The 17,171-nt window shown below is 42.4% G+C and overlaps 1 protein-coding gene across 2 annotated transcripts in view; it reads left to right on the top strand.

The window, feature by feature from the left end:
* lyn (LYN proto-oncogene, Src family tyrosine kinase) overlaps window positions 1-17,171 on the top strand; it is a 119,797-nt gene that overhangs the window by 25,957 nt on the left and 76,669 nt on the right. For both annotated transcript variants that reach the window (XM_072570555.1, XM_072570556.1), the window contains exons 6-7: window positions 12,826-12,924; window positions 13,015-13,118. In XM_072570555.1, coding sequence (XP_072426656.1) covers window positions 12,826-12,924; window positions 13,015-13,118 — 203 coding nt within the window. The remainder of the gene's footprint in view (window positions 1-12,825; window positions 12,925-13,014; window positions 13,119-17,171) is intronic.

Consider the following 17,171-nt stretch of genomic DNA (forward strand, 5'->3'; position numbering starts at 1 on the left):
GTGAGCCCACACTCTAGTCATAAATGGGTCACTCTGGTGAAATCCCACTCAACATTTCCCTCACAGTTCAGACTTCTAGCCTACATTTCAGCCTGAAGACAAGGTTCAGAAAAAGAACTTCAGAAATTTTGCTCCATGTTTGGCCAAGATTCCTGTCCTCAAATTCAGCTTTGGACAAAGAGAACAAAAATTGAATCCAAGAACAAGTTGCTGTTTCTTGTTATTCACTTCTATAGAATCTTCTATAGAAACTAGACTAATTACACCACATGAGCCAAAGAATTCTCAGTTTTGATCGCACATTTCAGATTTTCTTCCATTCATTCACACATTTCATTCATGCAGTAGGGCAGTGTTGGCCTCGGCAGTGGAAGATCTTCTATGGGACTGCTTAGAGTTGATGGACTGGTCCATATTCAAGAATTTAGCGACTAACCTAACGAGTATGTCACTACCATCACAGACTTCATTAGTAAGTGTGTAGCAGACTAAGTGTCAAAGAAGTTAATCCAAATGTTCCCTAACTGGAAACCATGGATGAACCAAGAGATCCACTCCCTTCTGAAGGCCAGGTCTGAGGTGTTCAAATCAGGTGACCCTGTACAGGTACGATCTTTGCAAAGCCAGCAGAGACCCCAAAAGATTATACCAAATTAAGCTTGAGAGCCATACTAAACACACGGATACTTGTTGTTTGTGGCAAGACTTACACCACATAACAGACTACAAAGTAAAGTCGAACAGAGTTGCAGGCGATAATACATCCATGAGGACATTCAGCAGACAAGGGAGGCGCGGTAGTAGTTTGGCGCACCGACCCTTACACCGCTGAGGCTAAACGCCAGCTCACAGACACCTCCTCCTACTGCCCCCTTGACCATGACCCCACCTCCCACCACCAAACCATCATCTCCCAGACCATCCAGAACCTCATCACATCAGGGGATCTCCCATCCACCACCTCCAACCTCATAGTCCCACAACCCCGCACCGCCTGTTTCTACCTCCTGCCCAAAACCCACAAACCTGACTGCCCCGGCTGACCCATTGTCTCAGCCTGCTCCTGCCCCACCGAACTCATCTCTGCATACCTCGACATGGTCCTGTCCCCCTTAGTCCAAGAACTCCCCACCTACGTTCGGGACACCTCATCCATGATTTTTGCTTCCCCAGTCCCCAACGCCTTATCTTCACCATGGACATCCAGTCCCTGTACACCTCCATCCCCCATCACGAAGGACTCAAAGCCCTCCGCTTCTTCCTTCCCGCCGTACCAACCAGTACCCTTCCACTGACACTCTCCTTCGACTGACTGAACTGGTCCTCAGTCTGAACAACTTCTCTTTCCAATCCTCCCACTTCCTCCAAACCAAAGGAGTAGCCATGGGCACCCACATGGGCCCCAGCTATGCCTGCCTCTTCATAGGATATGTGGAACAGTCCATCTTCCGCAGCTACACTGGCACCACCCCCCACCATTTCCTCCGCTACATCGATGACTGTATCGGCACTGCCTCGTGCTCGCACGAGGAGGTTGAACAGTTCATCCACTTTACCAACACCTTCCACCTTAACCTCAAATTCACCTGGACCATCTCAGACTCCTCCCTCCCCTTCCTAGACCTTTCCATTTCTATCTCGGGTGACCGAATCGACACGGATATTTACTATAAACCGACCGACTCCCACAGCTACCTAGACTACACCTCCTCCCACCCTGCCCCCTGTAAAAATGCCATCCCATATTCCCAATTCCTTTGTCTCTGCCGCATCTGCTCCCAGGAGGACCAGTTCCAAAACTGTACCACCCAGATGGCCTCCTTCTTCAAGGACCGCAATTTCCCCCCAGACGTGGTCGACGATGCCCTCCACCGCATCTCTTCCACTTCCCACTCCTCCGCCCTTGAGCCCCGCCCCTCCAATCGCCACCAGGACAGAACCCCACTGGTCCTCACCTACCACCCCACCAACCTCTATGTCCAGCCTTTCTGCCACCTCCAAACGGACCCCACCACCAGGGATATATCTCCCTCCCCTCCCCTATCTGCATTCCGAAAAGACCACTCCATCCGTATGGAGATAAGGCTGGAACAGGATACTGATTAGGAATGATCAGCCATGATCATATTGAATGGCGGTGCAGGCTCGAAGGGCAGAATGGCCTACTCCTGCATCTATTGTCTATTGTCCCTCGAAAGGGCCACACCCCCCACCAACCCAACCTCCACTCCCGGCACCTTCCCCTGCAACCACAAGAAATGTAAAACTTGTGCCCACACCTCCCCCCCCCACCCCTTACTTCCCTCCCAGGCCCTTCCATATCCGCCACAAATTCACCTGCGCCTCCACACACATCATCTATTGCATCCGCTGCACCCGATGTGGCCTCCTCTATATTGGGGAAACAGGCCGCCTACTTGCGGAACATTTCAGAGAACACCTCTGGGATACCCGGACCAACCAACCCAACCACCCCATGGCTCAACACTTCAACTCCCCCTCCCACTCCAGGTCCTTGGACTCCTCCATCGCCAGACCATGGCAACACGACGGTTGGAGGAAGAGCACCTCATCTTCCGCCTCAGAACCCTCCAACCACAAGGGATGAACTCAGATTTCTCCAGTTTCCTCATTTCCCCTCCCCCCACCTTGTCTCAGTCAAATCCCTCAAACTCAGCACCGCCTTCCTAACCTGCAATCTTCTTCCTGACCTCTCCGCCCCCACCCCACTCCGGCCTATCACCCTCACTTTGACCTCCCTCCACCTATCGTATTCCCAACGCCCCTCCCCCAAGTCCCTCCTCCCTACCTTTTATCTTAGCCTGTTGGACACACTTTCCTCATTCCTAAAGAAGGGCTTATGTCCGAAACATTGATTCTCCTGTTCCATGGATGCTGCCTGACCTGCTGCGCTTTTCCAGCAACACATTTTCAGCTCAGCGATAATACATCCATATCTGATTTGTTCAATGCAGTCTATGCTCATTTTGAACAAAATGTCAGAGAAATAATGTCACCTGTCCCAACAACTTCAGATGCACCCAAACCCATGACCACAGATTTTAGATCAGCCTTCTTGAGAGTGACCCCACAGAAAGCCACTGGTCTGGTCATTCACTCAGATCATTTGCAGACCAATTGGTAGGAATGTTTGCTGACCTTTAACCTCTCCTTAGTTCAATCTGAAGTCTCCACCTACTTAAAGAAGCCCACCATCATGCCAGTATCAAAGAAAAATTATGCAGAATGACTACTGCCCAGTGGCACTGACCTCCATAATCATGAAATGCTTTGATAAGTTAGTCATGGCTGACATTAACTCCAGCCTTTTCTTGATTGTTTGTGATTTGACTACCGATGCAACAGGTCCATTCTCCCTGGCCTGACCCTCATCCCTGGAATGTTTGGATTGCAAGGGTATCTAGGTCAGGCTTCTATTATTAACTACAGCTTCACCTTCAACTCTGTAATTCCAAACAAACTCATCGCCATACTCTGAGACCTAGGTCTCAGCTCACCCCTCTGTTACTGGTTTCTCGACTTCCTGAGCCATAGACCGCAATCAATAAGAATAGGCAACAACATCTCTTTCATGACAATCCTCAGCACCAGTGCCCTGCAAGGCTACGTACCCAGCTGCCTATTGTACTTCTTATACACTCATAACTGTGTTGTCAAATACTGCCCCAACTCCATTTACAAGTTTGCTGATTACACCACCATTGTAGGTTGGATCTCAAACAATGACAAGATAGAAATCAGGAAAGGGATTGCATGCTTAGTGCATAGTGCAAAGATGACAATCTCTCCATCAATGTCAACAAAATGAAGGAGCTAGTTATTGACTTCAGAAAGGGTAATGGAGAGCACGCCCCTATCTGCATCAATGGTGCTGAGGTGAAAATGGCCCAGAGTATCAAGGTCCTGGGAGTGATGATCACCACCAATCCATCCTGGCCCACCCACATTGAAAGCATAACAACACTTCTACTTCCTTAAGAGGTGAAGGAAATTCTCTGAAACAATAAAGAGTCATGAACACAGCCCAGTCCATCACACATACCAGCCTTCCCCATCCATTGACTCCATCTATACTTTCTGCTGCCTCGGGCAATCAACCAACACAATCAAAGACCCTTCCCACCCCGGTTATACTCTCTTTCACCTTTTTCATCGGGCATAAGATATAAGAGTTTCAATACATGAAACATACATGTATGAACAGATTCAAGAACATCTTCTTCCCTGCTTTTATCAGATTTTTGAATGGGCTTCTCAAATGTTAATGTTGATCTTTCCCTTTGCACCTTCTCTAACTGTAACACTGTATTCTGCACTCTGTTCTGCTACTTGATGCACTGCGTATGGTACGATCTGCCTGTAGACCATGCAAAAGAACATTTTTTGCTGCATCACAGTATATGTGACAGTAATAAATCAAATCATATGTTTTCTCTGTCAAGTAGAGGTGATGTACTGAAATTTTGTTTTGTTTTCAGAAAGACATTTCTTAATACCACCCTGCCCCCATGAGACAGGCAGATAAGACTTTCATCTCCTCTGTCTACGCTGTACAATAGCTATTTAAACAACCTTGTTTCAGTGCTCGAAAGGAAACACAAAAGGAAATGACTCCTTTCACTCTGCAAGGCCATCTGTTCTCTGACATGCATGGCTAATTCTGCTAATGAGACAAGGCTTGAGCACAAACCAGCTTGATGCATATGGACGCCGTTAAAATTCATCAGATTTTCACCCACTCACCTAGGCTTAAAATTACTGCTGCTAATCAACCAGCTTTTTTTAAAAATTAGTTTCATTTCATAGAATTCTATCATTTGATTGTGAAATGCCATGTAGACTTTGCTGGGAAAAAGGAAGAGAAAATTTTCAATCCAAGTTGTTTTAAGCACAATGGCATAATTAAAATTGGGTTTTCTACTGCCTTTTGCTTTTTGTCATCATTTTCATCACCATTTGCTTTTGTCGTTTCTCCTAATTTTCCTGATGTCAATTGGTCTACAGTCTCCATGTTTTTGAACATTGTATAATGCTAAAAATACTATAAAAATAGAATCTCTGCTTTATCTTTAACATTTTCACACACAATTCTCAGTTTATCAGTTGCCTCACTTATTTCAATGTGGAAATGTATAAACACGTATGCATCACTGTTATTTCCTGAGACATCAGAAACTTCCTGATTAATAACATAGTTCCTTTGGGCATCAGCTGACTTTAGCAGAAGTCGGTGCATAACCAGAATTTCACACGCTAGCCCATCTGAATTCTATGATGAGTCATCACTTTTCTAGTCTGTACAAGCTTCTTCCTATGATCAGTAATCAATGTTAGCTATTGCACCTTGACCAAAAGTCATTATGGAGATATTACAGCATCTGACTGTTTGGCTGCACCTGAGCATGCAGAATCTCGATTTTTAGTGCCACTCATGGATTTGCCACTGACTTTCCATCAAGTAGTTATAATCAGTGTACTTTCCAAAACATCCCTTGGCTTCATAGAGTTTGCCTTTCCCCAGTTTATAAATCTATCACCAAAATGGATGACTGTTAGCAGGACTTACCCCTGTATTTTTGAAAACATCATCTTTAAACCTTTCCACTGGTTGGAACTGTTGAAATTGAATTATGATGAGGCAAAATGCTTCAAATGCAATGCCACTTCAGGGTGCAAATGCATGAATAATTCAACCTTGATGAAAAGAATTACAAAAAAAGTGACCCCATACAAATTAGATAATTATCTAAACTTGTCATGATCTTAAGAAAACATTTGAAAACTTTAAGTAAAAGACATTGATGGCAGTTACTACCTGGATGGATTAACTGACAGTATGACCATAAGACATTAGAAGCATAAATAGTCTTTCAGCCCATCAATTCTCCTTGTTATTCAACAAGATCATGGCTGATCTGATAATCCTGAACTCCACTTCTTTGCCTTTTCCCATAATCTTTGATTCACTTACTGATTAAAAGTCTATCTATCACAGCTTTAAATATACTTACTGAGCCAAACATGATAGTCCTCGAAAACATTCCACAGATTTGTTACCCTCCGAGAAGTTCCTCCTCATTACCATCTCCAGTTCTGGACTCTCCCACAAGGGGAACCAACCTCTCAGCATCTATTCTGTCAAATCCTCTAATAATCTTGTATGTTTCAATAAGTTAACCTCTCGGTCATCTGTTCAAATGAATACAAGTCCATCTACTAAACTTCTCCACAAAAGAAAATCCTTTGGTACCAGAATCTAGTGAATTGTATAATCTAGCACGGTGGTTCAGTGGTTAGCACTGTTGCCTCACAGCACCAGGGACCCAGGTTCAATTCCTGCCTTGGGCAACTGTGTGTGCAGTTTGCACATTCTCCCCGTGTCTGCATTGGTTTCCTCTGGGTGCTCTGGTTTCCTCCCACAGACCAGATGAATTGGCCATGCTAAATTGCCCATAGTGTTAGGTGCATTTGTCAGAGGGAAATTGGTCTGGGTGGGTTATTCTTCAGAGGGTCGGTGTGGACTTGTTGGGCCGAAGGGCCTGTTTCCACACTGTAGGGAATCCAACCTAATCTTCTCTAAATGGCTTCCAATGCCAGTATATCTACTCTTGGATAAGGGATCAAAACTGTTCACCCTATTCCAGATGTGATCTGATTTGTGTCTTGTACTGCTTTCGCAAGATCTCCCTATTCTTATGTTTCATTCCCTTTGAAATAAAGGCCAAAATTCCATTTGCCTCTCCTAGTATTCACTGAAGTTGAATGCTAGCTTTTTGTGATCCAGCACCAAATCCCTCTGTGCTGCGGCTTGCTCTAAATTTTCACCCTTTAAATTATACTCCGGTCTTCTAGTCTTCCTGCCATAGTGCATAACCTTACATTTTCCCATATTATATTTCAACTGCCAAGTTTTTGCTCATTCATTTAACCCGTGCTTAACCAGAATCCCTCTGTAGATTCATCTGTCATCATCACTACTTACATTCCCACCTATTTGTGTGTCATCTGCAAGCTTGAGTGTAGAACATTCACTTCCATCATCCAAATCATCAATATATATTGTAAATAATTGTGGTCCCAACACTGATCCCTGTGGCATTCCACTGACTCATTTAAGGGTTGTCCTGCTGAAAAAAACCCTTTAACCCAGCTTTCTATTTTCAATTAGCCAATCCTCTATTCCCAAAACCATTAAGTGTTCTCTTATTAAGTAGTCCCACATTCTCAAATGCCCTTTGGAAATCCAAATATATTTCATCCACTATTTCCTTGTTTATTCTACATGTTACCTTCTCAAAGAACTATAATACATTTGTCAGATATGATTTCTCTTTCATGAAACAAGAGTGACACTGCTTGATTAGACAATAGATAAAAGACAATAGGTGCAGGAGTAGGCCATTCTGCCCTTTGAGCCAGCACCACCATTCATTATGATCATGGCTGATCATCCTCAATCAGTATCCTGTTTCTGCCTTATTCCCATAACCCTTGATTCCACTACCCTTGAGAGCTCTATCCAACTCTTTCTTGAAAGTATCCAGAGACTTGGCCTCCACAACCTTCTGGGGCAGAGCATTCCACACACCCACCACTCTCTGGGTGAAGAAGTTTCTCCTCAACTCTGTTCTAAATGGTCTACCCCTTATTTTTAAGCCATGTCCTCTGGTTCGGGACTCACCCATCAGCGGAAACATGTTTCCTGCCTCCAGAATGGCCAATCCTTTAATAATCTAATACGTCTCAATCAGATCCCCTCTCAGTCTTCTAAACTCAAGGGTATACAAGCCTAGTCACTCCAGTCTTTCAGTGTAAGGTAATCCTGCCATTCCAGGAATTGACCTTGTGAACCTACACTGCACTCCCTCAAAAGCCAGAATGTCTTTCCTCAAATTTGGAGACCAGAACTGCACACACTATTCCAGGTACAGTCTCACCAGGGCCCTGTACAGCTGCAGAAGAACCTCTTTGCTTCGATACTCAATTCCTCTTGTTATGAAGGCCAGCATGCTATTAGCTTTCTTCACTGCCTGCTGTACCTGCATGCTAGCTTTCATTGCCTGATGTACAAGAACACCTGGATCTCGTTGTACTGCCCCTTTACCTTACCTCCATTTAGGTAGTATTCTGCCTTCCTGTTCTTGCCACCAAAGTGGACAACCACACATTTATCCACATTAAACTCCATCTGCCATGCATCTGTCCACTCACCTAGCCTGTCCAGGTCACCCTGTAATCTCCTAACATTCTCCTTACATTTCACCCTGCCACCCAGCTTTGTATCATCAGCAATTTTGCAAATATTACTTTTAATACCATCATCTATATCATTAATGTATCTTGTAAAAAGATGCGGTCCCAGCACTGATCCCTGCGGTACCCCACTGCCATTCTGAAAGGGAGCAGTTTATCACTATTCTTTGTTTCCTGTCAGCCAACCAATTTTCGATCCAAGTCAGTATTTTGCCCCCAATGTCATGCGCCCTAATTTTGCTCACTAACCACCTACGTGGGACTTTATCAAAGGCTTTCTGAAAGTCCAGGTACACTACATCCACTGGATCTCCCTTGTCCATCTTCAGAGTTACATCTGGAACATTTTTCCAGTGACCTGCGCTAAGCTAATTGGCCTACAATTAAATTTTTCTTGTTTCCCTCCCTTTTTGAATAAGGGTGTTGCAATGGTGGTTTTCCAATCACTTTTCCAATTGGTTTTTCTGAATCTAAGTATTCTTGGAAAACTATTACTCGTCCATCAATTATCTCTGAAGTTACTGTCACAAAGCTAGTCCCTTTTGTTCTAAAAGCTGTTCCTTAACTCAAGGAGACTCTGTCCTTGTTTTTTTTTCAGGGGGCAATAAACTGGACCAGACTCCGATCAGTCTGGTTTGGTACAGGGATTAAAAGGATTTTGTTTATGTGTAAACAGATGAGACTTCAGGCCAAAGTGGTCATGCTTTGGAAGTGACTTGTATAAAGAAAGGGGAGTGTGGTTAGCTCTCCAGCTAGCTGAGCTGAGCAGTTTTACTTCAGTCTGGCCTGGTGAGGAATTCAGCAGGGAGATCTGTGGAAACTCACTCTCTTTTTCTGCCCTTCAACTTCAACCTGTAAGCATGTGTTCCATTTATACTGGATTTTAAAGGGAGTTTGCTTATTAGGACTGTTGTGTATATTCAGAACAGCATAATTATGTCTAGTTGGATAGGTTGAGTTCTGTAGGGGTTCTTTATTCTGTTCTTTGTGTTTCATTGTGTAATGTTGTGAATAAATTTTCGTCTGTTTTAAAATCTAGAAGTCAACCTAGCTAACTTAATCAGTTTAATTTTCATTGTCCACTTACCGAAGCAAATTGCAAAGTTGTGATCTGAGCTGCCTGCTTAAGAATGTTTTGAGTGGTCTGGCTTAGTCCATAACAGACTGAGGATATTAAACAGTGAGTGGTAGGTGCTAGTGCCCTTATTTCGTGTATTGTTTGATTGGAGCAAAACGTGGGATAGTCATGTCTCTTTCGGTCACCGAAGGTTTTCTGGATGTGGATGCAGTGACCTTGTAAGTTTTGCAAAAAATTAACGAGCAAGTTGCAAGAATTAGCAGAGAAGCTGGAATTGGAACTGCCTGCTTCTGTGAGAAAAGGAGAGATAATTACAGCAGGAGTTCAGCATTTAACCTTGCTGGAGGAACTATCAAAATTTATAGAGATGGCAAGAATTCCATTGTAAATGAAGTAGCTTGAGTTAGAGGTAAGAGATAAGGAAAGGGCAGCAGAAATTAAACAATTTGAGCTATGACTCAAAGCAGAAGAGAGAAAAAGAGAGAGCAGCAGAACAGAGAGAAAATGAGAGAGCAGAGAAAGAAAAAGTGTGCTTGAACTTCAAAAACTGACACTTGAAAAGGAAAGTCAGTTTTAAAGGCTGGAGATAAAAACTGAGAGTAGGCTCAGTGAAGAAGAGCAGAGAATTAAAACAGCAAGGTTAGCAGCTGAAGTGGCTGATGATTATGAATTGGTCCATAAAACACAGTTTGGCTTCCAGAATCAACTTCAGTGCATGAGGAATAGAAATTGAGTAAATGAGAATTCCTCACATAGAAAGGGCAAGGTATATCTCAGTGAAGATCATAAGGAGAACTTACCACAGGGTGGAAAAGAAACACTTGAGGGGGACAAAGAAGTTAAAAGGCTCTGATGTTTTCATTATAATAAAGTGGGCCATACAAAATCACAGTGTTGGTGGGCTAGAAGAAAGCTAGATGTAGGCAAACCAGACAAGCCTGGAAGTTTTATTGGACTAATAACAAAAAGCACAAGGGAAGTTAGACAACTGCCTCAGAATGTACAATATGATCAGAGCTTGATAAAGGAGGAAGTGCCAGACTTGCTTAAAAATATACATACAAGGGTAAAGTTTATTGACATAGGCCAAAAGCAATAGGTAAGGTGGTTGCAATATGAAGGCACACAGGATCCTCTCAGTCTGTAATGCTGAGGGATGAGGAGATATGCATTCATGAGAGATTATTGCCAGTAAACGTACTGATAACACGAATTCATGGTGAGACAAAAAGTGCTCAATTATGTAAAGTGAGGCTAGAGTCCAGAGAAGAATGGAGAGTTTGTGGCAGGAGTACTGGACAAACTCTTAGCTCCAGGAATACAATTTATCCTTGCAAATGTTGTAGCTGATTCACCAATAGAAGTTGAAAAGCCAGTAGAGCCACAAACAACTGAAGACCTGGAAAATGTTTATCCAAGAATTTTCCCTGATTGTGTGACCACAAGATCACAGAGGCATAAGCTGAAGGAGGTGAGATCAAAAGACACAGATAAGGAAGCTGATGTAGTTATCCAAAACTGTCTTTGATCAGATAAGTGGAACAGAGAAGGAGCAGCTCTGCTAAACTGATTGAATTACAGCAGAAAGATGAGGAATTAAAACAGTTATATCAAAAGGCATTTACAGAGAAAGAAAGTGAATGCATTCCTGTGTGTTATTTCTTAACAAATGATGTCTTAATGAGGAAATGGAGATCATTACACATTCAAGCAGCTCAAATTGTTTTGCCAGTAGGGTATAGAAAGGAGGTGCTGCGAGTGGCACATGAGCTACCATTTGGAGGTCTTTTAGAGGTGAGGAAAACACAGGTTAAAATACAAAGACATTTTTACTGGCCTGGACTAAACAAAGGGAGAGTTGAATTTTGCCAGACATGCCATACATGTCAGTTAATCGGAAAACCATAGACAGGAATAAAACCTGTACCTTTAATATCTATTCCAACATTTGAGGAACCTTCCACAAGAGTCTTGATTGATTGCGTAGGTCCCCTACCTCAGACAAAAAGTGTGGATAAGTATTTATTAACAATAATGGATGCATTGACTAGATTTCCAGAGGCAATCCCATCACACAACATCAGAGCTAAAAGGGTTGTCGAAGAACTACTTAATTTTTTTTACGAGATATGGACTACCAATAGAGATCCAGTCAGATCAAGGATCAAACTCCACATCCAAACTATTCAAGGAGGTTATGGATAACTTGGGAATAAAGCAATTCAAGTCTACTGCGTACCGTCTGGAATCGCAGGGAGTGCTAGAGAGATGGCATCAAACACTGAAGACCATGTTGAGGGCTTATCATCAAGATTATCCAGATGATTGTGATAAGGGAGTTCCATTTGTACGTTTTGCGATCAGAGATGCACCAAATGAATCTACTAAATTCAGTCCATTTGAATTACTTTTTGGACATGAAGTAAGAGGACCGTTAAAATTGATTAAGGAGAAATTAATAAGTCGGAATTCAGAGACCACCAATTTGGACTATGTGTCAAATTTTAGGGAACAATTAAATAGAGCTGGAGAGTTGGTGAGACAGCATTTAAAAGTATCACAGCATATAATGAAACAAGAAACAGATGAGAAATCACAAGTTCGCAATGTTACTTCCAGTGAGAGGTGACCCTTTAAAAGCAAGGTTTATTAAATTGAGAAGAAATTAAGTGAGGTGAACTACTTGATAAGGACTCCAGACAGGAAAAAATCTCATGTGAATTTGCTGAAAAGGTATTTTGATAGGGAAGGAAAGCAAGGGGAGAAAGTGTTAAACCAAGTTCAAAGGATTCTGAATTGGACATTCCTCAAAAGAAGTTGTCGAAAATTGTCATAAGTTATTGAGTTACCTTCCACAAGAAAATCGAAATGACCTGAAAGACTTATTATATTCACATGGGGAAATATGTGTAAATAAACAGGGAAGTATTAACCTAATTGTCCATGGTGTAGATATAGGAGATGCTGTTCCAATTAAGCATCATCCTTCTAGGCATAACCCCCTAAAGTTGGCACAAGTTCAGAAGGAGGTAGAGTACATGCTCCAAGATGGCATAATCGCAGTGAGTTACAGTGACTGGAGCTCACCTATAGTCATGGTGCCAAAGCCAGATGGTGCCCAATGGTCATGTGTGGACTATCGCAAAGTCAATGCTGTTACAAAGACTGATGATATTAATTCCATGGTTTGAGGACTGTGTCAAAAAAGTGGGACAAGCAACTTACATTTCTAAGTTGGACTTGCTCAGAAGCTGGAAAAAGAGTCTCAACAAGCAACAATTACTGTTTGGTCAAAGCATGTGGTTTTTCTTTTGGAGGGGTGACAGCAGGATGCCAACTCAAGGGCTGAGAATGTTTAGCAGTTTTGATGGTAATATTAAGTGAATTGTCAGTTGTTTGAACAGTTATTGTTTGGACTTTCAATTGTTTCATCTCAGAACTCTACCATTCATATGTAATGTTTTTTCTTCCAGGCATGGTGAATGGTGGAAAGCCAAATCTCTTGTAAGTAGAAAAGAGGGATACATTCCCAGCAATTATGTGGCAAACATCAACACACTGGAAACTGAGGAGTACGTTGCTTCTTTTTTTTGATACTTCGATGCATTTTGGATTTTACTTATCAGACACAAATTAATATAGAAACCTTTGATGTTTTTCAGGTGGTTCTTTAAAGATATCAGCCGCAAAGATTCAGAGAGACTCTTATTATCAGCTGGAAATAAATCTGGTGCTTTCCTCATTAGGGAGAGTGAAACATCAAAAGGTAGGACCTTATAAATCTTTTCCTTAATTTTTACATATTATGACAGATCTGACTGCAGGATTGTAGAGTTATGACTGGTTACTTAGATGTTATACATAAACACTTTTTAGGTGCACAAAATTATGAGACGTAGAGACAGAATAGTTCATGAGAATCTCTTCCCCATGTCTGATGTATCTAAGAGCAGAGGACACAAGTTTAAGATGAACAGCAAGTAGTTTGGAGGAGATAATAGAAGGATTCTTTTCACTGAAAGGGTGGTAGTTATACAGAACATACTGCCTACTCTCAACAATTAAAAAGCATCTGGACGAATACTTAAAATGCCAGGGTATAATAGGCTATGGATCAAGTGTAGGTAAATGGGATGAGTGTAGCCTGGTGCTTGTTTGTCAGCATAGACATGGTGGGCCAATTGGCCTATTTCTATGCTCTATGACTCTTGAACTCCTGTTTTATTTTATGGAGTTATGTTTAACTCCAATTGTTTTTCAGGTGGAAAAGAAAACTTTAGCTCCATAGGATATTGTGAATGTTGTGCTGAGCAATTCAATATGATCTTGTGTAGAAGAAAGGCAAGAATTAAAACGTACATCAAAATAACTAAAGCTTTCTGTAAAGCAAGGGTTCTTTTGAGCAAATGTCATTGAGGGGGATGGTTCTGGAATGCTAAGGAAATGAATTATCTCACCTTTTGGTCATGTAATACCATCATTTTAAAAATTTTAGCTTTAGCATTAAGCAAGTCATCTGTATCTGTTTGTTCCCAATACCATATACCTTTGTTCCAACTTCTGTTTGTTCTCCACCATACCATTTTGAAATTGAGTGCTCCCCACAGGGGCTAAGTATTGTGTTTCTACATGTAAAATAGGTGGTATTTAATGGAGGGAGTCTGAGGTCTTGCCAGTCTACTGGAGAGCTGGTGAGAACCCAAAGTTCTCTCCTTTTGAGAAGATCTGTTGAGGCAATGTGAACCCTCCCCAGGATCCAGGGGTAGAATTTCCACAAAATTAAAGGCTGGCAGATTTTCATTGCTCAACAATGCTACCAGGGTGGCAGTAGCACATGCTGATAGTACACTTACTCAAGGTCTAGGATTTCCAACAGTACAAGCATAGATGATTGATGGCAAGTGGGGGTCACATGGGATGGGGGTGGCTCACAATTTTCCTGATGCTGGGCCTTTCAATCGAGCAGTGAATGCCTATTGAATAGGAAATACCCCATCACGAGAGTCTGCAAACAACCCTAAACATATTCATTTTCCAGGTTCCCACATGCCACATTGCCTGTTGCCAGGTAAATACCATCAGTAGTGGCATGAGACTTTAAGTGGATCTCAATTGTGCACTTAAGGGCCTCAATTGAACACTTCCATGGGCCTCCTACATAGACTCAATTACAGCCATGGTGAAAGTGGCAATTCCTTATCTGCCATTTTCATTAAATGCCCTCAAAACTAAACCTGGACTGGTGGATAGTATTAAATTCCACCAATGATTGGGAACAATTGTGGCAAATGAATTTGTCACAATCGTTGCCACTAAGTCTGAGATCCTACATTTTAAATCAATAAATAATACATCATTGTTTTGTTTTCCCAATTGAAAAATTGAAGCAGTGGAGACACAACAATTCAATGAAAAAGACTAAGGAAATTTTTCCCTCTATAATTAGTTAGTTGCAACATAAATGCTACACAAAGCCTTGGTTAGGCATAGGCATCTTAGGATACACTGGTCCTGGAGGGACCCAGTGCAGCTGTATCAGGACATTACCAGAATTACATTTTAAGGAGTAGTTTTTGAGTCAGAGTCCTACAGCACAGAGACAGGCCCTTTTGACCCAATCTGGTCCATGCTGACCAAGATCTCCATCCACTCTAACCCCATTTCCCTGCACTTGGCCCATATCCTTCTACACCTTCCCTTTCGATGTATTTGTCCAAATGCCTTTTAAATATTTTTAAAGTACCCACCTCAACCACTTCTGCTGGCAGCTCATTCCATGTGCACAGATAATAGTGAATGATTATGATGTAGTAGGCATCACAGAGACTTGGTTACAGGGGGGTCAGGACTGGCAGTTAAACCTCCATGGTTTTTCGACTTATCGAAAAGACAGAGAGGTGGGCAGAGGGGGTGGGGTTGCCTTGTTAGTTAAGAACAAAATTAAATCTATGGTATTGAATGACATAGCGTCGGATGATGTGGAGTCTGTGTGGGTGGAATTGAGGAACCACAAAGGCAAAAAAACCATAATTGGAGTTGTGTACAGACCTCCTAACAGTGGTCAGGACCAGGGACGCAACATGTACCGGGAAATAGAGAAGGCATGTCAGAAAGGCAAGGTTACATTGATCATGGGTGACTTCAATATGCAGGTGGACTGGGTAAATAATGTTGCTAGTGGATCTAAAGAAAGGGAATTCATGGAATGCTTACAGGATGGCTTTTTGGAACAGCTAGTCATGGAGCCCACAAGAGAGCAGGCTATTCTGGACCTAGTGCTTTGCAATGAACCAGACTCTATAAAAGATCTTAAAGTAAGGGAACCCTTAGGAAGTAGCGACCATAATATGGTAGAGTTCAGTCTGGAGTTTGAAAGGGAGAAGGCGAAATCTGATGTAATGGTGTTACAGTTGAATAAAGGTAATTATGAGGGCATGAGAGAGGAACTGACTAAAATAGACTGGAAGCAGAGGCTAACCGGGAAGACACTAGAGCAAAAATGGCAGGAGTTTGTAGGTATAATTGAGGACACTGTACAGAGGTTCATTCCCAAGAAAAGAAAGATTAACCGGGGAGGGATTAGACAACCTTGGCTGACAAAGGAAGTCAGGAAATGTATTAAAGAAAAAGAGAGATCCTATAAAGTGGCTAAGAACAGTGGGAAATCAGAAGATTGGGAAGGATACAAAAGCAAACAGAGGATAACAAAGAGTGTAATAAGAAATGAGAGGATCAAATATGAAGGTAGGCTAGCCAGTAATATTAGAAATAATAGTAAAAGTTTCTTTCAGTACATAAGAAACAAACGACAGGCAAAAGTAGACATTGGGCCACTTCAAACTGATGCAGGGAGCCTAGTGATGGGAGATAAGGAAATAGCAGGAGAACTTAACAAGTACTTTGCGTCAGTTTTCACAGTGGAAGACAGGAGTAATATCCCAAAAATTAAAGGGTGTCACGAGGCTGAGTTGAGTATGGTTGCCATTACGAAAGAGATAGTGCTAGAAAAGTTAAAAAGTCTTAAAATTGATAAATCTCCTGGCCCCGATGGGATACACCCTAGAGTTCTGAGAGAGGTTGCTGAGGAAATAGCAGAGGCATTGGTTGAGATCTTTCAAGAGTCACTGGAGTCAGGAAAGGTCCCGGACGATTGGAAGATGGCTGTAGTAACCCCCTTGTTCAAGAAAGGATCAAGGCAAAAGATGGAAAATTATAGGCCAATCAGCTTAACCTCGGTTGTTGGTAAAATTCTAGAATCCATCATTAAGGATGAGGTTTCTAAATTCTTGGAAGAGCAGAGTCTGATTAGAACAAGTCAACATGGATTTAGTAAAGGGAGGTCATGCCTGACAAACCTGTTGGAATTTTTTGAAGAGGTAACAAGTAGGTTAGACCAGGGGAACCCAGTGGATGTGGTCTATCTGGACTTTCAAAAGGCCTTTGATAAGGTGCCACACGGGAGACTGCTGAGCAAGGTGAGGGCCCATGGTGTTCGAGGTGAGCTGCTGGGATGGATTGAGGATTGGCTATCTAACAGAAGGCAGAGAGTTGGGATAAAAGGTTCTTTTTCAGAATGGCAGCCGGTGACGAGCGGTGTCCCGCAGGGTTCGGTGCTGGGGCCACAGCTGTTCGCATTATATATTAATGATTTGGATGAGGGAACCGGGGGCATTCTAGCGAAGTTTGCCGATGATACAAAGTTAGGTAGACAGGCAGGTAGTACTGAGGAAGTGGGGAGGCTACAGAAGGATCTAGACAGGTTGGGAGAGTGGTCCAGGAAATGGCTGATGGAATTTAACGTGAGCAAGTGCGAGGTCTT

This window comes from Chiloscyllium punctatum, chromosome 5 (assembly GCF_047496795.1).
Source record: "Chiloscyllium punctatum isolate Juve2018m chromosome 5, sChiPun1.3, whole genome shotgun sequence".
Taxonomy (NCBI): Eukaryota; Metazoa; Chordata; class Chondrichthyes; order Orectolobiformes; family Hemiscylliidae; genus Chiloscyllium; species Chiloscyllium punctatum.